This window comes from Panulirus ornatus, chromosome 66, assembly GCF_036320965.1.
Source record: "Panulirus ornatus isolate Po-2019 chromosome 66, ASM3632096v1, whole genome shotgun sequence".
Lineage (NCBI taxonomy): Eukaryota > Metazoa > Arthropoda > Malacostraca > Decapoda > Palinuridae > Panulirus > Panulirus ornatus.
In genome coordinates, this window is record NC_092289.1 from 6,475,662 (window position 1) to 6,497,865 (window position 22,204).

General features: G+C 53.3%; 1 protein-coding gene across 1 annotated transcript in view; it reads right to left on the minus strand.

Moving 5' to 3' along the window:
• The window catches only part of LOC139746926 (uncharacterized), a 210,077-nt gene that overhangs the window by 136,202 nt on the left and 51,671 nt on the right, over positions 1–22,204 (minus strand). Inside the window, 3 exon segments of the mRNA XM_071658611.1 lie at positions 393–896; positions 898–1,208; positions 13,147–13,280. Of these exon segments, the coding sequence (XP_071514712.1) occupies positions 393–896; positions 898–1,208; positions 13,147–13,280 (949 nt within the window).

The window sequence follows — 22,204 nt, forward strand, 5'->3', positions numbered from 1 at the left end:
TGCTCCTACCTACGTCATCTACACCATCAACACTTCCCCCTGATGCTCAAGTGATTGCTTACGTTACCATGTCTGACTTAGTGAGGTCATCCCCCTCTCCCTGGGACACATCGTATTGGCTCGTGGCACCTTGAAAAGATAACCCCGGGACACTGTTATCGTGATCTAGGGGAAGGTTATCACAAGATAACATAAGACACTGTTATCGTGATCTTGGGGTGCGTTTACATTTGTAAGGCGGGCGGAGTATGGAGGCCCTGACATACTGCCTGAGCTGGGCCGCATACTGGCCACATACCCGCCTCACTAACGTCCCCACCCAAGGCATGTCGGGGGTCACTAAGAACAGGAAAATGGGTGTAGGGTTGGCGACCCAGGGAATACTTACTGACCTGGGTGTGAGGTCGTGACGGGCGGTGTGTGGCGTCACCGTCCTGACGGCCGTCACCACCCTCGTCACCAGGGTCCCGGGGCTGTCGCTCCTTCCGAGAGGCGCTGTCCCTGTCGCCACGCTTGTCATGGGCCACACTGTTCGAGCTGCTCTTATCATGTCGCCCCTGCTTGGTCGAACACAGGGAGGTGAGGAGGCCGCTCAGACCTCCCCGGCTGCCACGGCCTCCCTCGCTCTTGTCCAGCCCTACGTTCGCGACATTGTAGGCGTGGTTCTGGACGCGGGAGACGTCGCACGGGGCCATCTCCGGGTACCGCACCTGTAAGGCCGTCTCGAAGCTGTGGTCTGAGGCAACGGAGGATCGGTCGGCGGGCCGAGGCTCCACCTTCACCCAGGGGCGGTCCGGTGAGGGCGTCCTCTTCAGCCTAGGACTCAGGCGTCGCAGGAGAGCCACGAAACCCCTGTGCCGCCGACCCATGGGCTGCGGTCCTGAGGCGGAGTAAGGGCAAGGTGCTGGCCTTGTGGCGCACGGGGCGCGCCGCTCGCGGCGTCAGCTTGTCCATGACAGCCAGGCTGACGGCGGGTCTCGGCGGGCCGTACGGCGGTGCGATGCTAATGTCCCTGGCGCTGCGGCTGAACCCGCGCCACAGGCGGTACTTGGGCGCGGTGTGAGGCGAGGCGTTGCTCCGAGGCGTGAGCAGCAGCGAGGGGGTTAGGAGGAGCGTGAGGAGGCAGCCCTCGGACCTACTGCCGGTGGGGTGGACGGGGGCGCTCACTCGGTGTAGGTCGTCACACGACTTGCTCACTACAGGGGGTCCTGGAACATACACACAGGTCAGTGAGACACAGATGAGGTCACGGTAACACAGAGAGGTACAGGAATACATCATGACGCAGAGGTCAAATAGTGACACAGAAAATAATGAGTGTGGCATATGACGGAATACGATCACAGACGGTGCCTAACTGGTGACACAGATGTTGTCCAAACTGTGACACACACACACACACACACACACACACACACACACACATGACAGTCACTAAATAACTACACAGAACTAAGAAATGAAGACAGACAAAGAACAGACTATGAGGCACAGATAACGCTGACGTTCTCTGTGCCAAGCAACAGCCATGGATGACCTCAGGTGCACGGGAGGTTGACAGGTAAGGACACACACACACACACACACACACACACACACCCTACCGTCCCAGGCAAGCGGGAGGGGGGAGTGTCAGCATCTACAATGTTTCTAAGAGTAAAGTTGGTCATTACGGTTGTCATGCAGAGGATAACAAACACATAACCTGTCATCATGGTTGTCATGCAGAAGATAACAAACTCATCCCTCGACTCGACACAGGATGAACCAATGACTCGACACAGGATGAACCAGTGACTCGACATAAAATGAACCAGTGACTCGACACAGATGAACCAGTGACTCGAGACAAAATGAAGCAACATTCTCTGTACGACCTGCTCATGTCACTATCCACTGGCAGCAGCAACACTCACCTGACATGACTATGTGTCATGACCTATGTCTTGGGTGCGCCATTCCCTCGTGACATGACTGGTCAAGTCTGGATCATTACCTCTCCGTCGGGGACCACGTCCCGCCACGGATGGGACTGGCTCGCTCCCGGGACGCTCCCAGACCACGAGGATCCTCTCCTTTATTTTGAGATGTTTGCCTTGGCTCTGACCACCCAGCTCAGCGGCCATGGGTGCTCCAGGATGTGGCAGGTGGGGACGTGGGCGTGAGACGTGGGTGTGAAGTGTGGGTGTGAGACGTGGGTGTGAGGTGTGGGTGTGAGACGAGGGTGTGAAGTGTGGGTGTGAGGTGTGGATCAGGTGTGGTTGTGAAGTGTGGATCAGGTGTGGGTGTGAGGTGTGGAAGAGGTGTGGGTGTGAGGTGTGGATGAGGTGTGGTGGGTGCGGGTGTAGGGTGTGGGTGCGAGGTATGCATGCCAGGCACTTCCCCAAGCACTGCAGCAAACCACACCCCCTAGCACTGCAGCACACCACATCCAAGCACTGCAGCACACCACACCCCAGCACTGCAGCACACCACACCCCAGCACTGCAGCACACCACATCCAAGCACTGCAGCACACCACATCCAAGCACTGCAGCACACCACATCCAAGCACTGCAGCACACCACATCCAAGCACTGCAGCACACCACATCCAAGCACTGCAGCACACCACACCCCCTAGCACTGCAGCACACCACATCCAAGCACTGCAGCACACCACATCCAAGCACTGCAGCACACCACACCCCCTAGCACTGCAGCACACCACACCCCAGCACTGCAGCAAACCACACCCCCTAGCACTGCAGCACACCACACCCCAGCACTGCAGCAAACCACACCCCCTAGCACTGCAGCACACCACACCCCAGCACTGCACCACACCACATCCAAGCACTGCAGCAAACCACACCCCAGCATTGCAGCACACCACACCCCCCCAGCACTGCAGCACACCAAACCCCAGCACTGCAGCACACCAAACCCCAGCACTGCAGCACACCAAACCCCAGCACTGCAGCACGCCACACCCCAGCACTGCACCAAAGCACACTCCAGCAGTGATGCACAACACATCCTCAGCACTGAAGGACACCACACCCCAGCAGTGATGCACAACACATCCTCAGCACTGCAGCACACCACATCAACAGTGCTGCACCACACCACGCCCCAGCACTGCAGCACACCACACCACACCACTAACACTGCAGCACATCACACCCCCAGCACCGCACCACACTGTCACACGACATCACAGTCCCAACACAGTAGCGGACCACACCGTCTATGCAAGTGCATTAACACTGGCACGTCTCTCCAGGCCACCACAGCACGGTCGAAGACCACTAAGGTAAGGACAGTGCGGACCATTGCAGAGAGGGGGCTGCAGGCCTCGACTGAGAGAGAAGTGAGGGTAACACAGACCACTACAAGAGGGGCGGTAAAGACCACTACAAGAGGGGCGGTAAAAACCACTACAAGAGGGGCGGTAAAGACCACTACAGTGTGGGCAGTACAGACCACTACAGGAGGGGCAGTACAGACCACTACACGAGGAGCAGTACAGACAGCTACAGCGAGGGTAGTACAGACCACTACAGTGTGGGAAGTACATACCACTACAGGAAGGGTAGTACAGACCACAACAGGCAGGACAGTATAGACCACTACAGGAGGGACAGAACAGACCACTACAGGAGGGGCAGTACAGACCACTACAGGAGGGGCAGTACAGACCACTACAAGAGGAGCAGTAACAAAAACCACAGTGAAGGTAGTACAGACCACTACAGGAGGGACAGCACAGACCACTACAGGAAGGGTAGTACAGACCACTACAAGAGGAGCAGTAACAAAAACCACAGTGAGGGTAGTACAGACCACTACAGGAGGGACAGCACAGACCACTACAGGAAGGGTAGTACAGACCACAACAGGAGGGGCAGTACAGACCACTACTAGAGGAGCAGTAACAAAAACCACAGTGAAGGTAGTACAGACCACTACAGTGTGGGAAGTACAGACCACTACAGGAGGGACAGCACAGACCACTACAGGAGGGACAGCACGGACCACAACAGGCAGGACAGTACAGACCACTAAAGGAGGGACAGTACGGACCACAACAAGCAGGACAGTATAGACCACTACTGTGTGAGCACTGCTGGCGTAGCGACATATCCCACCGTTGTTCCAGAAGGCATCGTCTCTCGTAGTGACCTCACGCTGTGGTGATGCCACTGTCAAGGTCAGCACTACACACCTGGCTAACTGTGACTACATCCTCCAACCACTGGTGTTAACCTCGTTCGTCCCTGAGTGACCCAAGTTGGTCGTAAGGGGCCAAGGACCCCGAACAAGCAGACGACAGTGACCCCCTTCACAATGGCAGGTACCTCGTGTTACTTAAATGCGACTTAGGCAGGTCGCAGTTCAAGGACCCCAAGAACGATGACAACACTGGCGGTCACAACGGAATGTCCTATTAATCCTCCAGGAACCTGTCGTGGTGGACTTGGCGGTCACGCCCACACAATTAACCCCATCCGCGTGGCCGACCTATCTTGCCGTGTATGGCATACATCTCGGTATGAGTGAAATCAGTCAATCAGGCTGTCAACTTGCCTCTGGCCAGAAAGCGTTCGACTCTGGTACTTTTCAAACCCCCGTGGTAGCCATGTACCGCCAGGCTCACCCTTACCACAGGAAGCCACGGGGGCTCCGTCTTCAGCTACAGTTGCTACAGGATCTTGGCTGCGCTGCGCCTCTCACCTCCTACAACACCAACCCGGCAACTTCATCACACTTTCTGAATTAAGGTAACTCCACCGCCGCACCGGCAACTCCATCGCTGCACCGGCAACTCCACCGCTGCTGCACCGGCACCAGGGCCACGGGACCCCGGTAACTCCCGCCTCCTTCTTCTGTACGCCACCTCTCCAACAGTTACACCACGAGACCCAGGGAACAACATACGTCTCCTCCGCCTGCTGCTCCTACCGCGCCAAGGGCCTCCTGCCAAACCTGCCACCCTCACCCCCACACCATCTTATCTCTCTTCACCTCACCTTCTTACCTAACGTTGCGCTACGAACAGCAGCTTGCCCAGCGAATCACATTTATTATCACTTATATACCCGTACCCCTCTCTCTCTCAGTCCTTACCAATACAAAAAAAGCCACACGCATGCTAATTACTCTCACAAAACAGGTTACTACTATAATAAGGGCAGTACGGACCACCAGACTTAGCTAAGGGCAACACAGACCACAATATGGGAAGTACAGACCACTATAACACACCACACACTCGTTCACCATCACACACCACCATACATCAACACATACTCCTTCACCAACACACACCACCACCACCACAATCACCAACACACTCTCCATCACTAACATACACCACCATACACCACAATACACCAACACACTCTCCATCAACACACACCACCATACACCATAATACACCAACACACACCACAATACACCAACACACACCACCATACACCACAGTACACCAACACACTCCACCATGCACCACCTATCCACATACACCATAGCAAATCCCAAAAGACCCATCCAGGAAAGACGTCTATTGGAACCATAGATTTAGTTCCGTTCTCCCATGGTTTCACGAAGCCAAGATTCGCTTCAGGAGAAAACCTCTCTTCCCTGAAGCCTCGCTGAAGCCTGAAGCATCGTCTGAAACACAGCCACGCAGTCCCGGTGACGTCATGTATCTCGCCTGAACACACGCCCCTCCCCCCCCCCCCGGACGCCCGCGCGATCGACCTCCCGTCCCCTGAAATACCCGGGGGTCACCCCAGGGGTCACCTGACCACCTCACGAAGCCCAGGGCCTCGTGTCATGAGGAGACCAGCCTCATGAACTCCGTAACCCTCGCGATGATCTACCTCCTCATGATCCCGCGGACGATGAGTAATTACGCCTAGACGATGAGTAATTATCCCTGGACGATGAGTCATTACCCCTAGACAATGAGTCATTACCCCTGGACAATGAGTAATTATCCCTAGACGATGAGTAATTATCCCTGGACGATGAGTCATTACCCGAAGACAATGAGTCATTACCCCTGGACGATGAGTCATTACCCCTGGACGATGGGTCATTACCCCTGACGATGAGTCATTACCCCCCCCTGGAAGATGAGTCATTACCCCTGGACAATGAGTAACTATCCCGCGGACGATGAGTAATTACGCCTAGACGATGAGTAATTATCCCTGGACGATGAGTCATTACCCGAAGACAATGAGTCATTACCCCTGGACGATGAGTCATTACCCCTGGACGATGGGTCATTACCCCTGACGATGAGTCATTACCCCCCTGGAAGATGAGTCATTACCCCTGGACAATGAGTAACTATCCCTAGACGATGAGTCATTACCCCTGGACAATGAGTCATTACCCGTGGACGATGAGTCATTACCCCTGGACAATGAGTAACTATCCCTAGACGATGAGTCATTACCCCTGGACAATGAGTCATTACCCGTGGACGATGAGTCATTACCCCTGGACAATGAGTAACTATCCCTAGACGATGAGTCATTACCCCTGGACAATGAGTCATTACCCGTGGACGATGAGTCATTACCCCTGGACAATGAGTAACTATCCCTAGACGATGAGTCATTACCCCTGGACAATGAGTCATTACCCGTGGACGATGAGTCATTACCCTCGGGACGATGAGTCATTACCCTCGGGACGATGAGTCATTACCCCCAGGACGATGAGTCATTACCCCCTGGAAGATGAGTCATTACCCCTGGACGATGAGTCATTACCCATGGACGATGAGTCATTACCCCTGGACGATGAGTCATTACCCATGGACGATGAGTCATTACCCCTGGACGATGAGTCATTACCCATGGACGATGAGTCATTACCCCTGGACGATGAGTCATTACCCCTGGACGATGAGTCATTACCCCCGGGACGATGAGTCATTACCTCTGGACGATGAGTCATTACCACCGGGACGATGAGTCATTACCCCCTGGGACGATGAGTCATTACCCCCGGGACGATGAGTCATTACCTCTGGACGATGAGTCATTACCCCTGGACGATGAGTCATTACCCCTGGACGATGGGTCATTACCCCTGACGATGAGTCATTACCCCTGGACGATGAGTCATTACCCCCGGGACGATGAGTCATTACCTCTGGACGATGAGTCATTACCACCGGGACGATGAGTCATTACCCCCTGGGACGATGAGTCATTACCCCCGGGACGATGAGTCATTACCCCCGGGACGATGAGTCATTACCCCCGGGTCGATGATGAGTCTAGCGAGGCGACCCAGCGTGAGGAAGGTGACCCGGCGCCAGCTCACCCACCTCACTCACTCCACTCAACCACCGTGACTCATTTACGCCCTTTACTGCAAGACTCATCGTCTCCCCACCAACCACAGGCCTCGCCAAACACCAGAACATCCAAGGCCAGAAAGACAAAGAAAAACAAGTACACACAGAGAGTGTACACCGTAACACAGTCGAAAAACAAGTACACACAGAGTGTACACCGTAACACAGTCGAAAAACAAGTACACACAGAGAGTGTTCACAGTAACACAGTCGAAAAACAAGTACACACAGAGAGTGTACACCGTAACACAGTCGAAGTATGTAACACTGAGAGTAACGTAACCACTGTCTTCTCTGTGTTCCCAAAGTCATGTGACGGGGGTGTTACACGTGACGGGGTGACGCGAGCGTTACGATAAACTCCCCCCCCTGGTGCGTCACGCAACACAATACGTCTCGTTACGAGTAATTCAAGTGATGCGGAAGAGAGTCTGGCAACACACCCAGCTGGTGTGACATACCATGACGCTATCAACGGAACACAAGTGGTGTTTCGTGGTATATGACTGACCGAAACACAAATGCCCACGTCCACAACCTAACCGATACTGTGACTGCAACACAAATGCCCATGTCCACAACAAAACCAGTGTTTCACACCATGAGCCTATGTCTGCAAAACAAAGCCCAGCGTCCACAACACAACCAGTGTTTCACACCATGAGCTTATGTCTGCAACACAAAGCCCCACGCACGCCCACAACATAACCAGTGTTTCATGCCATGAGCCTATGTCTGCAACACAAAGCCTCACGCACGTCCACAACAAGACATTCATCACATAACAACACGAACAGTCCATGACAACAGACGCACAAGATCACAACACACGACACTGCATGACACAACACCTACAAGACGACACCACAAAAGTCCACAACATTACATCAGCGGTATAACAACAGTAGCCAACGGTCGTACACTTACAACCTTCATAACAGGAGACTCCATAACACACAACCACAGGAGACTCCACAACACACAACCACAGGAGACCCCACAACACACAACCACAGGAGACTCCACAACACAACCACAGGAGACTCCACAACACACAACCACAGGAGACTCCACAACACAACCACAGGAGACTCCACAACACACAACCACAGGAGACTCCACAACACACAATCACAGGAGACTCCACAACACACAACCACAGGAGACTCCACAACACACAACCAGAGGAGACTCCACAACACACAACCACAGGAGACTCCACAACACACAACCACAGGAGACTCCACAACACACAATCACAGGAGACTCCACAACACACAACCGGAGCAAACTCCACAACACACAACCACAGGAGACTCCACAACACACAACCACAGGAGACTCCACAACACACAATCACAGGAGACTCCACAACACAACCACAGGAGACTCCACAACACACAACCACAGGAGACTCCACAACACACAACCACAGGAGACCCCACAACACACAACCACAGGAGACTCCACAACACACAACCACAGGAGACTCCACAACACACAATCACAGGAGACTCCACAACACACAACCACAGGAGACTCCACAACACACAACCACAGGAGACTCCACAACACACAATCACAGGAGACTCCACAACACACAACCGGAGCAAACTCCACAACACACAACCACAGGAGACTCCACAACACACAACCAGAGCAGACTCCACAACACACAACCACAGGAGACTCCACAACACACAACCACAGGAGACTCCACAACACACAACCACAGGAGTGCACGTTAGGAACCCATGTATCACTCATCACACACACACACACACACACACACACACACAGGTTTAATCGGTCCTTGTGTGGCTGGGTATCTCCCTCACACCTGGGCCGGCCTCAGCCCTACCTTCTCCTCCGACAAGCTGGTACATCTCCCTCACCTGACCTCAAGATATGGCTTACTTGCTCCCACCACGCCGCAGTGTTGGCTCTCTTTCCCTCTTCTACAGCTATTACCTCCAGTTTCTCCTCCCATCTGCTGGCTGCTAATGCGTCTTGGTCTTCAGGTAAAAAAAGAAAAAGTCACTCATAAAAGCTCGTTGGGGTCCGTGTCAGTCGCTCATAAAAGCTCCCGGGGGGTCCGTGTCAGTCGCTCATAAAAGCTCCCGGGGGGTCCGTGTCAGTCACTCATAAAAGCTCGTGGGGGTTCGTGTCAGTCACTCATAAAAGCTCGTGGGGGTCCGTGTCAGTCGCTCATAAAAGCTCGTGGGGGTCCGTGTCAGTCACTCATAAAAGCTCCCGGGGGGTCCGTGTCGGTCGCTCATAAAAGCTCGTGGGGGTCCGTGTCAGTCACTCACAAAAGCTCGTGGGGGTCCGTGTCAGTCACTCATAAAAGCTCGTGGGGGTCCGTGTCAGCCACTCATAAAAGCTCGTGGGGGTCCGTGTCAGCCACTCATAAAAGCTCCCGGGGGGTCCGTGTCAGTCACTCATAAAAGCTCCCGGGGGGTCCGTGTCGGTCGCTCATAAAAGCTCGTGGGGGTCCGTGTCAGTCACTCACAAAAGCTCGTGGGGGTCCGTGTCAGTCACTCATAAAAGCTCGTGGGGGTCCGTGTCAGCCACTCATAAAAGCTCGTGGGGGTCCGTGTCAGCCACTCATAAAAGCTCGTGGGGGTCCGTGTCAGTCACTCATAAAAGCTCGTGGGGGTCCGTGTCAGCCACTCATAAAAGCTCGTGGGGGTCCGTGTCAGCCACTCATAAAAGCTAGCGGGGGTCCGTGTCTGTGGGCCTATGTTCAGCAGACATGGTCTCCATCCACCTTCCCTAAACCCTCTTGGGCTATGCTTCATCACCTCGTAACTCCCAGTGAAGACGTCCATCTACGGATGGAGTCTGTGCACGTGTCCAGCACGACACATGTACGTGATCACAACACAACAGACCACGACAGAGCCATTCGTCTCCCACTGTCCCGTGTGGGAGGCGGGCGTCACCCACAGCTCAAGGCACTCACGGTTGTAATCCTCTGCTCAAATACACACGAACAACGTTGTAAACACGAGTGTCACACTGACAGCAGACACAACACAGCAGCAGGCAACACACCAGGACAACAGGAGGTACAACACAGCAGCAGGCAACACACCAGCACAACAGGAGGTACAACACAGCAGCAGACAACACACCAGGATAACAGGAGGTACAACACAGCAGCAGGCAACACACCAGGATAACAGGAGGTACAACACAGCAGCAGGTAACACACCAGGACAACAGGCGGTACAACACAGCAGCAGGCAACACATCAGGACAACAGGAGGTACAACACAGCAGCAGGTAACACACCAGGACAACAGGCGGCACAACACAGCAGCAGGCAACACATCAGGACAACAGGAGGTACAACACAGCAGCAGGCAACACACCAGGACAACAGGCGGTACAACACAGCAGCAGGCAACACATCAGGACAACAGGAGGTACAACACAGCAGCAGGCAACACACCAGGACAACAGGATGTGCAACACAGCAGCACGCAACACATCAAGACAACAAGAGGTACAACACAGCAGCAGGCAACACACCAGGACAACAGGAGGTACAACACAGCAGCAGGCAACACACCAGGACAACAGGAGGTACAACACAGCAGCAGGCAACACACCAGGATAACAGGAGGTACAACACAGCAGCAGGCAACACACCAGGACAACAGGAGGTGCAACACAGCAGCAGGCAACACACCAGGACAACAGGAGGTACAACACAGCAGCAGGCAACACATCAGGACAACAGGAGGTACAACACAGCAGCAGACAACACACCAGGATAACAGGAGGTACAACACAGCAGCAGGCAACACACCAGGACAACATGAGGTACAACACAGCAGGCAACACACCAGGACAACAGGAGGTACAACACAGCAGCAGGCAACACACCAGGACAACAGGATGTACAACACAGCAGCAGGCAACACACCAGGACAACAGGAGGTACAACACAGCAGCAGGCAACACACTAGGACAACAGGAGGTACAACACAGCAGCAGGCAACACACTAGGACAACAGGAGGTACAACACAGCAGCAGGCAACACATCAGGACAACAGGAGGTACAACACAGCAGCAGGCAACACACCAGGACAACAGGAGGTACAACACAGCAGCAGGCAACACACTAGGACAACAGGAGGTACAACACAGCAGCAGGCAACACATCAGGACAATAAGAGGTACAACACAGCAGCAGGCAACACACCAGGATAACAGCAGTACACAACACAGCAGCAGGCAACACACCAGGATAAGAGGAGGTACAACACAGTAGCAGGCAACACACCAGGATAACAAGAGGTACAACACAGCAGCAGGCAACACACTAGGACAACAGGAGGTACAACACAGCAGCAGACAACACACCAGGACAAGAGGTACAACACAGCAGCAGACAACATACCAGTACAACAGGAGGTACAACACAGCAGTAGGCAACACAGCAGGACGACAGGAGGTCCAATACACCCGGACGACAGAGTGTACAACACAGGAAGACGACAAGAGGTACAACACAGCAGAACGACAGGAAGCACAACACAGCGGGACGACAGGTTGTTTAACACAGCAGAAAGACTGGTGGAACGACACAGCAAGGCGTCAGGAGGTACAACACACCTTGACGACATGGGGTACAACACAGCAGGGCCGACCAGGGCGCCACAACCTGCCTATGTTACGTAACCCTGGGACGCAGCTGGGACGGGTTGGGCTACGCACTGGACCACCGTCCCACTGTGAGTACTGGGACACTGGGATGGCAAGGTACGTATCTGTGCCACAGGTGAGGTTCCCCTGCCACTGAGTAGCTACGCATCTGTGCCACTGGGGAGGGAAGTACCCCTGCCACTGGTGAGGGACGTAACCCTGCCACTGCAGAGGTACCTCGACCGCTTGGTAGCTACGCATCTTTGCCACTGGTGAGGGACATAACCCTGCCATTGGTGAAGTACCCCCCTGCCAGTGGAGAGGTTCCTCTGCTAATGGTGAGTTACGTACCTTAGCCACTGGTGAGGTACCTCTTCTACTGGCGAGTTACGTCTCCTTGCCACTAGTGAGGTACGTACCCTTACCACTAGAGAGGTAACCCTGCCACTGGTGAGATCAGCACCACCCCTTCCACTGGTGTTAATAATGTTTCTAGGTGTCTTTACCGTTCTGGCCTACCACTGTGGCTGTTTAAGTGGGCCAGGATGTCAGACGTGTGGGTGGGGCGCCCACCAGAGCGGGTACTCTCTGACAACATTCAGGTGCCAAGATTAATGCGTGACTCACCTGTGAAGGTGGCAGGTGTCCAGCCCACCTGTGTGTGTGTGTGTGTGTGTGTGTGTGTGTGTGTGAGTGTGGCCCTCCTGTTGGTACTACAGTAGGGGTGTGGCCCACCTGTCGGTACAGCAGTAGGGGGTGTGGCCCACCTGACAGTACAGCAGCAGGGAGTGTGGCCCACCTGTCGGTACAGCACCTGTGGCCACCACCTGTGGCCCTACAGTACCTCACCTGGTGGTTGATGACCATGAGAGTGGCCCAGGTACGTGCTCCTGCATCAGTGGGATTTTGCTCACCTGTAGGGGCGTGGCTATCCTGCCGGGGTGTGGCTTACCTGTAGAGGCGTGGCATGCCTGTGTGTGGGGGGGCGTGGCTTACCTGTAGAGGCGTGGCCTGCCTGTGTGTAGGGGGGGGCGTGGCTTACCTGTATCAGGAGGACCTGTCTATGGGGTCGTGACTTATCCGTAGGGGCGTGGCTTACCTGTGTGGAGGGGGGCGGCGTGGCTCACCTGTGTGGGTGGTGTGGGAGCGCCAGGGGGCCCAGAGCCAGCGGGGGCGGCGGCTGGTGTGGTGGGGGAGGTTGGGGGCAGCAGCATCGAGTGGGGTGAGGGGCCTGTTGGCTGGCCGGGTGTAGGTGGCGCTCCTGGTGGAGTGGCACGGCGCCTCCCGTCAGTACGCCAGGGGCAGCAGGCACCCGGTAGTACAGGGGGGAGGGGGGCACCATCCATTAATACAGGGGAAGGGGGAGCACCCATTAGTACAGGGGGAGAGGTGAGCACCCATCAGAACAGGGGAAGGGGGAGCACCCATTAGCACAAGGCAAGGGGGGTATCTTTTTTATATACAGGGGGAAGGGGCAGCACCTATTATATACAGGGGAAGGGGAAACACCCATTATATACAGAAGGGGAAGCACCCATTATAAACAAGAGGAGGGGAAGCACCCATTATATACAGTGGGGAGGGGAAGCACCTATTATATACAGGGGAAGGGGAAACACCCATTATATACAGACGGGGAAGCACCCATTATAAACAAGAGGAGGGGAAGCACCCATTATATACAGTGGGGAGGGGAAGCACCTATTATATACAGGAGGAGAAGCACCCTATTATATATAGGGCAAGGGGAAGCACCCATCATATATAGGGCAAGGAGAAGCACCCATCATATATAGGGCAAGGAGAAGCACCCATCATATATAGGGCAAGGGGAAGCACCCTTCATATACAGGAGAAGGGGAAGCACCCATCATAAACAGGAGGGGAAGCACCCATTATGAACAGGAGGGGAAGCACCCATTTGTACACTGCGAGGGGAGTACCCATTAACACAGGGGGAGGGACAACACATAAGTAACATGGAGGTCATAGCACACCCATTCACGGAAGCGAGAGGGGAGGGAGGAGGCGGGGTGCATCTCCCTTTCATACATAGGACGAAAAAAAATGGGACTGCCCCTTAACCATGAGGGAGCAAGGGGGGTAAGGAGGAAGCCATGACTGGAAGGCAAGGGAGGGAGGAGAGCAGCAACACCATTAGAACAAGGGAGAAGGAGGAGGAGGAAGAGGAGGAGGAGGGGGAAGAGGTGGAGGAGGAGGAGGAGGGGGAAGAGAAACCATCTGATTCAGAGGAGGGTCAGGGTTCGAGTCGCTGTTGGCAGTGCCAGGGGGGAGGGAGGGAGGTGGGTCGTCTGCATGAGACGTGTTGGACACTACATCTACCTACAAGTGCTGGTCCTGTGTAGGGACTACTACATCATCTACATCTACCGTCAGGTGCCAAGGTGCTGTCGGCTACAACACACACCCTACAAGGCGTCTCTAACACACACACACACACACACACACACACACACACACACACAAGAGATCTGGTATGTACAAGTACTTAGCTGGTGCTCTGCTGTCCTTGCTGGCCCACATAAAACAAACAAACAAACAAACAAACAACAACACAACCCTCGCCATTGCCCTGACCTTTGCTCCGCGACCCATGACCTTTGCCCCGGGAGGGACCCGACAATGGGAAGCTGTACACAAAAGGTCAGTGATAACAGACATTCCAATTAAAACCGCGCAATCAATAAGCCATTTGAACAACAGTGGCGTCTCCAGTGTGTGTGTGTGTGTGTGTGTGTGTGTGTGTGTGTGTGCGTGTGTGTGTGTGTGTGTGTGTACCCCCTGCTACCCTGCCTCCTCTCCCTGCATCCCTCCTCTCCTGTATCTGGTCGCCACATCGCCCTGCAGACCCCGTTCGTTCGTCGCCCTGACTCAGGTCATCATCACATGGTCGCCGCCCTGACTCAGGTCATCATCATGAGTCAGGAGACATCATGGTCGCCGCCCTGACTCAGGTCATCATCATATGGTCGTCGCCCTGACTCAGGTCATCATCACATGGTCGCCGCCCTGACTTAGGTCATCATCATCAGTCAGGTGACATCATGGTCGCCGCCCTGACTCAGGTCATCATCACATGGTCGTCGCCCTGACTCAGGTCATCATCATGAGTCAGGAGACATCATGGTCGCCGCCCTGACTCAGGTCATCATCATCAGTCAGGAGACATCATGGTCTCCGCCCTGACTGACGGGGTGGTGGCCAAACCATACCAACTCCACCGTCAGGAGTGGAGCTACCTCAGAGATCAGCAGCACCGCCACATATTCGCCTGGTCACCCTCGACAGTTTCTGAAGTTGTCTGAACTTCAGTGACTCAAGGTGTTCCCTGACTCTATCATACCTTTCAGGGATTGCTTCAGACCAGAGGATAAATCTCTAAAATGCTAAATATATGAAATTATAAGAGAGAGAATATTCCATAACGGAGTGACGAAGGTTTTTATCAAAACCTTGACTTCCCAAAGTCCTGCTTCACGGAAACTGGATTATTGAGAGAGGTGACTCTGCAGCGGTGCTCACAGGGAATGGCCCTCAACAGCCACAGACGAATCGTGTCTTCCTACAGTGACTTGTCCCAACCACTAGGGTGTCCAGGGGTGTCTGGTGGGGGGTGGGGGTAGGGGGGGGGGTGTTCTGGACGCCTCCCCTGGCGTCATGTGATGTGGGTCTGTGATGTGAGTCAGAACGTCTCCCTCATGTGATGTGAGTCAGACGTCTCAATCATGTGTCAGACGTCTCCCTCATGTGATGTGAGTCAGACGTCTCCCTCATGTGATGTGAGTCTGACGTCTCCCTCATGTGATGTGAGTCAGAACGTCTCCCTCATGTCATGTGAGTCAGACGTCTCCCTCATGTGAGTCAGACGTCTCCCTCATGTGAGTCAGACGTCTCCCTCATGTCATGTGAGTCAGACGTCTCCCTCATGTGATGTGAGTCAGAACGTCTCCCTCATGTGATGTGAGTCAGACGTCTCCCTCATGTCATGTGAGTCAGACGTCTCCCTCATGTCATGTGAGTCAGACGTCTCCCTCATGTGATGAGTTAGACGTTTCCCTCATTAGACTTCCATGCGCAGGGTCACCCACCCCCCCTCATCCCTCACCCTCGGACTCGATGAATACGAAGCCTGGTCATCAGAGGGGGGAGGTCAGGTCCTGGGGTCACTCACCATGAGCTGGTGGTGAGTGTAGGGGGCTGAAGAGAGGGAGGGGGGGGGGTGATGACTAAAACTGGGGTTGGTGTGGGGGGGACAAGCACACACACACACACACACACACACACGAGCCCGGCCGGGCCACCACAAGAGATGGGCCATCACACCCCCTGAGTTACAAAAGGTTCCCCTATTCTATCATACTATTCGCCATTTCCCGCATTAGCGAGGTAGCGTTAAGAACAGAGGACTGAGCCTTTGAGGGAATATCCTAACATGGCCCCCTTCTCTGTTCCTTCTTTTGGAAAATTAAAAAAAAAAATGAGAGGGGAGGATTTCCAGCCCCCCGCTCCCTTCCCTTTTAGTCGCCTTCTACGACACGCAGGGAATACGTGGGAAGTATTCTTTCTCCCCTATCCCCTCAGACATTATTTCCATTGGCGGTCAAATCCAATACAAGAGAGGAGAGTTACCTCAGTGTTGAGACGCGAGACAATGGGGGACCTGTGGTGCCCAGGACATATTGGGCGGGGGGGGTGAGGTGCTCCTCCTCCAGGCTGGGAGAACGAGAGACCACTGTCTCCATTATCTCTCTCTCTCTCTCTCTCTCTCTCTCTCTCTCTCTCTCTCTCTCTCTCTCTCTCTTTACCAACTCGGACAAGTTGTTATTGCTGTTGTTTTCCTATAATTTTTTTCCCCCTGGAGTTAAAATTGGCCTGTGATACTCTACAGCCAGTACCTCACATGTTGTGAAACTGTGGCGAAATAATTTTTCTTTTTCTTTTCTTTTAAATTTGAACCATGACTTCCCCACTGAGGAGAAAATGTAACGGAATGACCACGTTTAAAGTTAAATCTAAAAAAGTATATTTGAAAAAATCAGATAATTAAATTTGTGAGCCTAAAAATTTTTTTTTTAATTTTAAAAATTTTAATTTTTACCTCAAAACAATTTATTCCGAGCGAGTGACACGTCAAGCAGCACGACCCATCATGACTGACGGTGATCCGCCACCTGACTCTGAGATTCGCTAGCAGTCGGTCCTTGTGGAAGATGATACGAGCCTTGAGAGGTTCGAACCCTGGCCCACCACGCCAGCACCCACAAGATCGCCACTTGTGACCCTGAGACTGAAAGCAGTCCAACCCCAACAGAAAATGGAATATACAAGGAAAACACTAGGCAAAGAAAACGAACATACCAACTGGGTCTCTCTCTCTCTCTCTCTCTCTCTCTCTCTCTCTCTCTCTCTCTCTCTCTCTCTCTCTCTCTCTCTCTCTCTCTCTCTCTCTCACACATACACACACACACACACACACACATACACACCCACACACACACACACAGCCACAAACGACCACGAACACAGACGTATATACGAACGCACGAACCACGCACGTACACTAGACACGAGCAGACGCACACACACAAACACCGACATACGTACACATTACACAGACGCACACACAAACCACAAGTATACATACATGTATATCATTCTACAGGAGAGACAGAACAACACTGGGAGACGAGGGAGACGCGAGACGAATAGGCAGTGAACTGATAAAGAAATAAGATGTGACGATAAGAACAGGAAACATGATAAAGAGAACACAGAAATAAATTTCTTATCCATTTATCAAAACCCTAGTCATGTATTCCACATGATGGTTTCAGGGACACACACACACACACACACACACACACAATTCAGAAATACATAGACATACAGTGCAGCCTTCCACACCACTCACACACGATTATACATAGGTATACATGTGATAGCGAGACGAAGATAGTACGACGGAGAAAGGAAGGGTGTTGGTGGGGGGGGGGAGAGAGAGAGAGAGAGAGAGAGAGAGAGAGAGAGAGAGAGAGAGAGAGAGAGAGAGAGAGAGAGAGAGAGAGAGAGAGCAGCCAGCCCCATACATCATACAGTACAGGAGGAGGAGCCACCCTGGCCAGGTGACGCGTCGCTCCTCCGGCCGGTGATCAATTTAGTTCAGAAAGGCTGACGTCGGGCCATCAGGAGGAGGGGCCGGGGCCGCGCCCGGCACCAAACGGGGCACTAAGACCCTGATGAACAGCTTGGGTCAATCATGGGCTTCACCGTTTCCCCTACCCTCTTCAGCCGATTCAGAAACTTTGAACTGTGAGCACAGGTCACCCCTCTCTCTCTTCTCTCCTCCATGGTGATCGGATTTTGTACCCCCTCAGCCACTCACTGTGGCCCAGATCTCTAAAATTAAATGGGTCTCTTCAGCTGACCTTCTGTGGAACCCTCTGACATACACCCTCAGCCTTCAGTTTGAGGCGGGCAGACCTCAGAGGCGTAAGGTAATCCCGTTGTCGCAAATTCACTGAACTATTTCCTTTAACCGAATCCTTAAATGTGATGTCAAGAATTTTGCCAGCAGACAGTGTCACTCATGTATAAAGTCCTTTTCCACACGCATACGTACATGTCCCTCATTCCCAAGTGGGGTCATCTTCACAACCATCCCTTCCCTTTACTTTCCATTTACTCGGATTGAGTTTCATCAGCCATATCTCAGACCCAACTTTGGAAGTTTGTCCAGGGGTCTCCTTGTAAGCTGATGCCATCGCAGTTTTTCTTTTACCTGCTGCCCCATGACTCCGGCATCATCTGCAAACATGTTCAGGTAAGGCAAGTCATTCACTCGTGCAAACTCGTTAAGAAAAACAGTGCGTCAAAGGCCAACCATCTGAAGCCATGTCAACAATGCACCTCTGATCTGTGTCCTTTGCTCCCCTTTCTACCAATGTACTCTGTCCAGTGAAGGAGTCTACCCCTTACTTCTTAAGTATCCCCTGATGAGGTACAGTGTCAAAAGCTTTCGGGCAGTCCAAAGAACACATGTCGACCCAACCATCCCTCTGATCTACGGCGGAACTTACCCTCTTAAGAACCTACTCTTCCTATTGTCTTTTAAGTAGTCTCTCCTTTGAAAAGAGCCACCCATTTTCTTTCTCATGATTCATTTTCCATTGTTCTACAGACCACATTTGTTAAGGAGGTTGGTCTGTAGTTCAGCGCAATTGTTCAATCACTTTTCTTAAAATACTGACGATGTCAACTCACAAGCCCCTCTCACACGCACATTCCTTGAACTCACAAATCCCTCTCACACACACATTCCTTGAACTCACAAGTCCCTCTCACACACACATTCCTTGAACTCACAAGTCTCTTTCACATACACACATTCCTTGAATTCACAAGTCCCTCACACATTCCTTGAATTCACAAGTCCCTCTCACAAACACATTCCTTCAACTCACAAGTCCCTCTCACACACACATTCCTAAGTCTTGTTTCCTGCAAGATAATACTCATAATGAGAACTGTTTTCACCTCCGTGGTGCGCGGGTAGCGTTCCTCACCGTGACGCATTCACAGGCCGCCAGAGGTCTGACGCATATGGTCGAATCCTGGTTGTGGCAGTTGGTCCACAGTGAACCCTGCTGTTCATCCAACTTTAGGGGTTGGCCGATAAAATGGGTACCTGGCTCAGGCTACGGGTATATGAATATATATATATATATATATATATATATATATATATATATATATATATATATATATATATATATATATATATGTGTGTGTGTGTGTGTGTGTGTGTGTGTGTGTGTGTGTGTGTGTGTGTAAAAAATCAAACTCTCTCACGCAACTCTACCAATATTCTTCAACCCGCGTCTTTTACACTTGTATCCTCAACTCCTCACCTCTCATCATCACCTGAACCTGATCAATGATTATTTCATGATGCTGATCAATGATGACTGATTCTTCTGTCCCAGGGGCTACGTGCAGTTCCTGACACGCGACCGGACAGCTGTCTTACACGGAACACATCAGGGAGGCACGCGCGTGCGTTATGCGTGCAGGGCAGCGCGCCCGTGTGAACCGTTTGTTTACATATTCGCACCCCGGGTTCCTGATTTAGAGAGAGGCCGACCCATATGGCCGCCGGCGAACCCGCTCTTCTCCCTCCGCTAATCCTCACCTTCGCCCAAACAACGCTGACAACCCCCCCCCCCCCCCTCTGCTGTCCGTGCTGACGGTGGGGGGTGGGGTGTCTGCTGATCACATGGTCATCATCATGATAAAGAATATTGATCCCGTCTCAAAATACTTCATGGTAATGTAGACGGATACGTTAATCACGTTCATAGCAACGGATATTTCAAGTAATGACCATCTGATCCAGGTGGACAATACTCTAGGGAGTGGATGTGCGATCCTGGGGGTGTGTGTTGTGACCCGGTGTTTTTTAACATGACCCATGAGAGTCAGGTCAAAGGTCACGCTATCATTTCGCAGAAGTCGTATCGGCGAGTGCGATTCGTACCGTCGTGCTCAAGGGGTCGTGCCGCCATGTTCGAGCCGTATCGTCGTGCTCAAGGGTCGTGCCGCCATGCTCAAGTGTCGTGCCGTCGTACTCAAGGGTCGTACCGTCGCGCTCAAGTGTCGTACCGTCGTGCTCAAGTATCGTACCGTCGTGCTCAAGGGTCGTGCCGCCGTGCTCAAGTGTCGTAATGTCGTACTCAAGGGTCGTACCGCCATGCTCAAGAGTCGTACCGTCGTGCTCAAGGGTCGTGCCGCTATGCTCAAGTGTCGTATCGTCGTACTCAAGGGTCATACAGGTCGTGTTCAAGGAGGTGCAGCATCTGGTGTGGTTGTCTGATACATACGTGCCCATTAACTCGAGCAGGGATTCGAACCCCGCCCCACCCAACACGCAAGTCCATTATTCCCCGAGATTCGAACAGCCTTCCCACACGCCGCCGTCCCCCGCTCCTCCCCCTGCTTCGCCTTCGTCAGAAGCAGTGAGGACTTCTCCCCCGAAAAGCATCTTGAAGGCATTAGTTTATCCGGATGTTAGTGGACGGGTGGGAAACATAAGAGCCACACACAGGCGCCTGGCTTAACAGGATCCCCAACTGTGTGTGGTGGTGGTGGTGGGGGAAGTCACAGACACCACACCCCCTGTGTCGGGGGTGTTGATCCACATCCCCTGATACTACGGGGGTGCTGATCCACACCCCCTGACACTACGGGGGTCCTGATCCACACCCCTGACACTACGGGGGTGCTGATCCACACCCTCTGACACTACGGGAGTCCTGATCCACACCCCCTGACACTACGGGGGTGCTGATCTACACCCCCTGACACTACGGGGGTGCTGATCCACACCCCCTGACACTACGGGGGTGCTGATCTACACCCCCTGACACTACGGGGGTGCTGATCCACACCCTGGCACTACGGGGGTGCTGATCCAACCCCCCTGACACTACGGGGGTGTTGATCCGCACCCCCTGACACTACGGGGGTGCTGATCTAACCCTCCTGACACTACGGGGGTGCTGATCCACACACCCTGACACTACGTGGGTGCTGATCCACACCCTCTGACACTACGGGGGTGTTGATCCGCACCCCCTGACACTACGGGGGTGTTGATCCACACCCTCCCCGACACAACGGAGGGAACGACCCCTGAGCAAGACGGTACGACCTTAGAGCGTGATGGTCTGGCCTCGGACCTGACGTACAGGGGACAGATGAGAGGACAGGCTATCCTACGAAGGGGTCGTACTGAAGTCGTGCTAAAGGGTCGCACCGTTGTGCTCAGGGGGTCGTACCGTCGTACTCAGGGGGTCGTACTAAAAATCATGTTCAGGGTCGTACCGTTGTGTTTAAGGGTCGTACCGTCGTGCTCAGGGGTCGTACCGTCGTGCTCAAGGGTCGTACCATCGTGCTCAGGGGGTCGTACCGTCGTGCTCAAGGGTCGTACCATCGTGCTCAAGGGTCGTACCGTCGTGCTCAAGGGTCGTGCCGCCGTGCTCAAGTGTCGTAATGTCGTACTCAAGGGTCGTACCGCCATGCTCAAGAGTCGTACCGTCGTGCTCAAGGGTCGTACCGCCATGCTCAAGAGTCGTACCGTCGTGCTCAAGGGTCGTGCCGCCGTGCTCA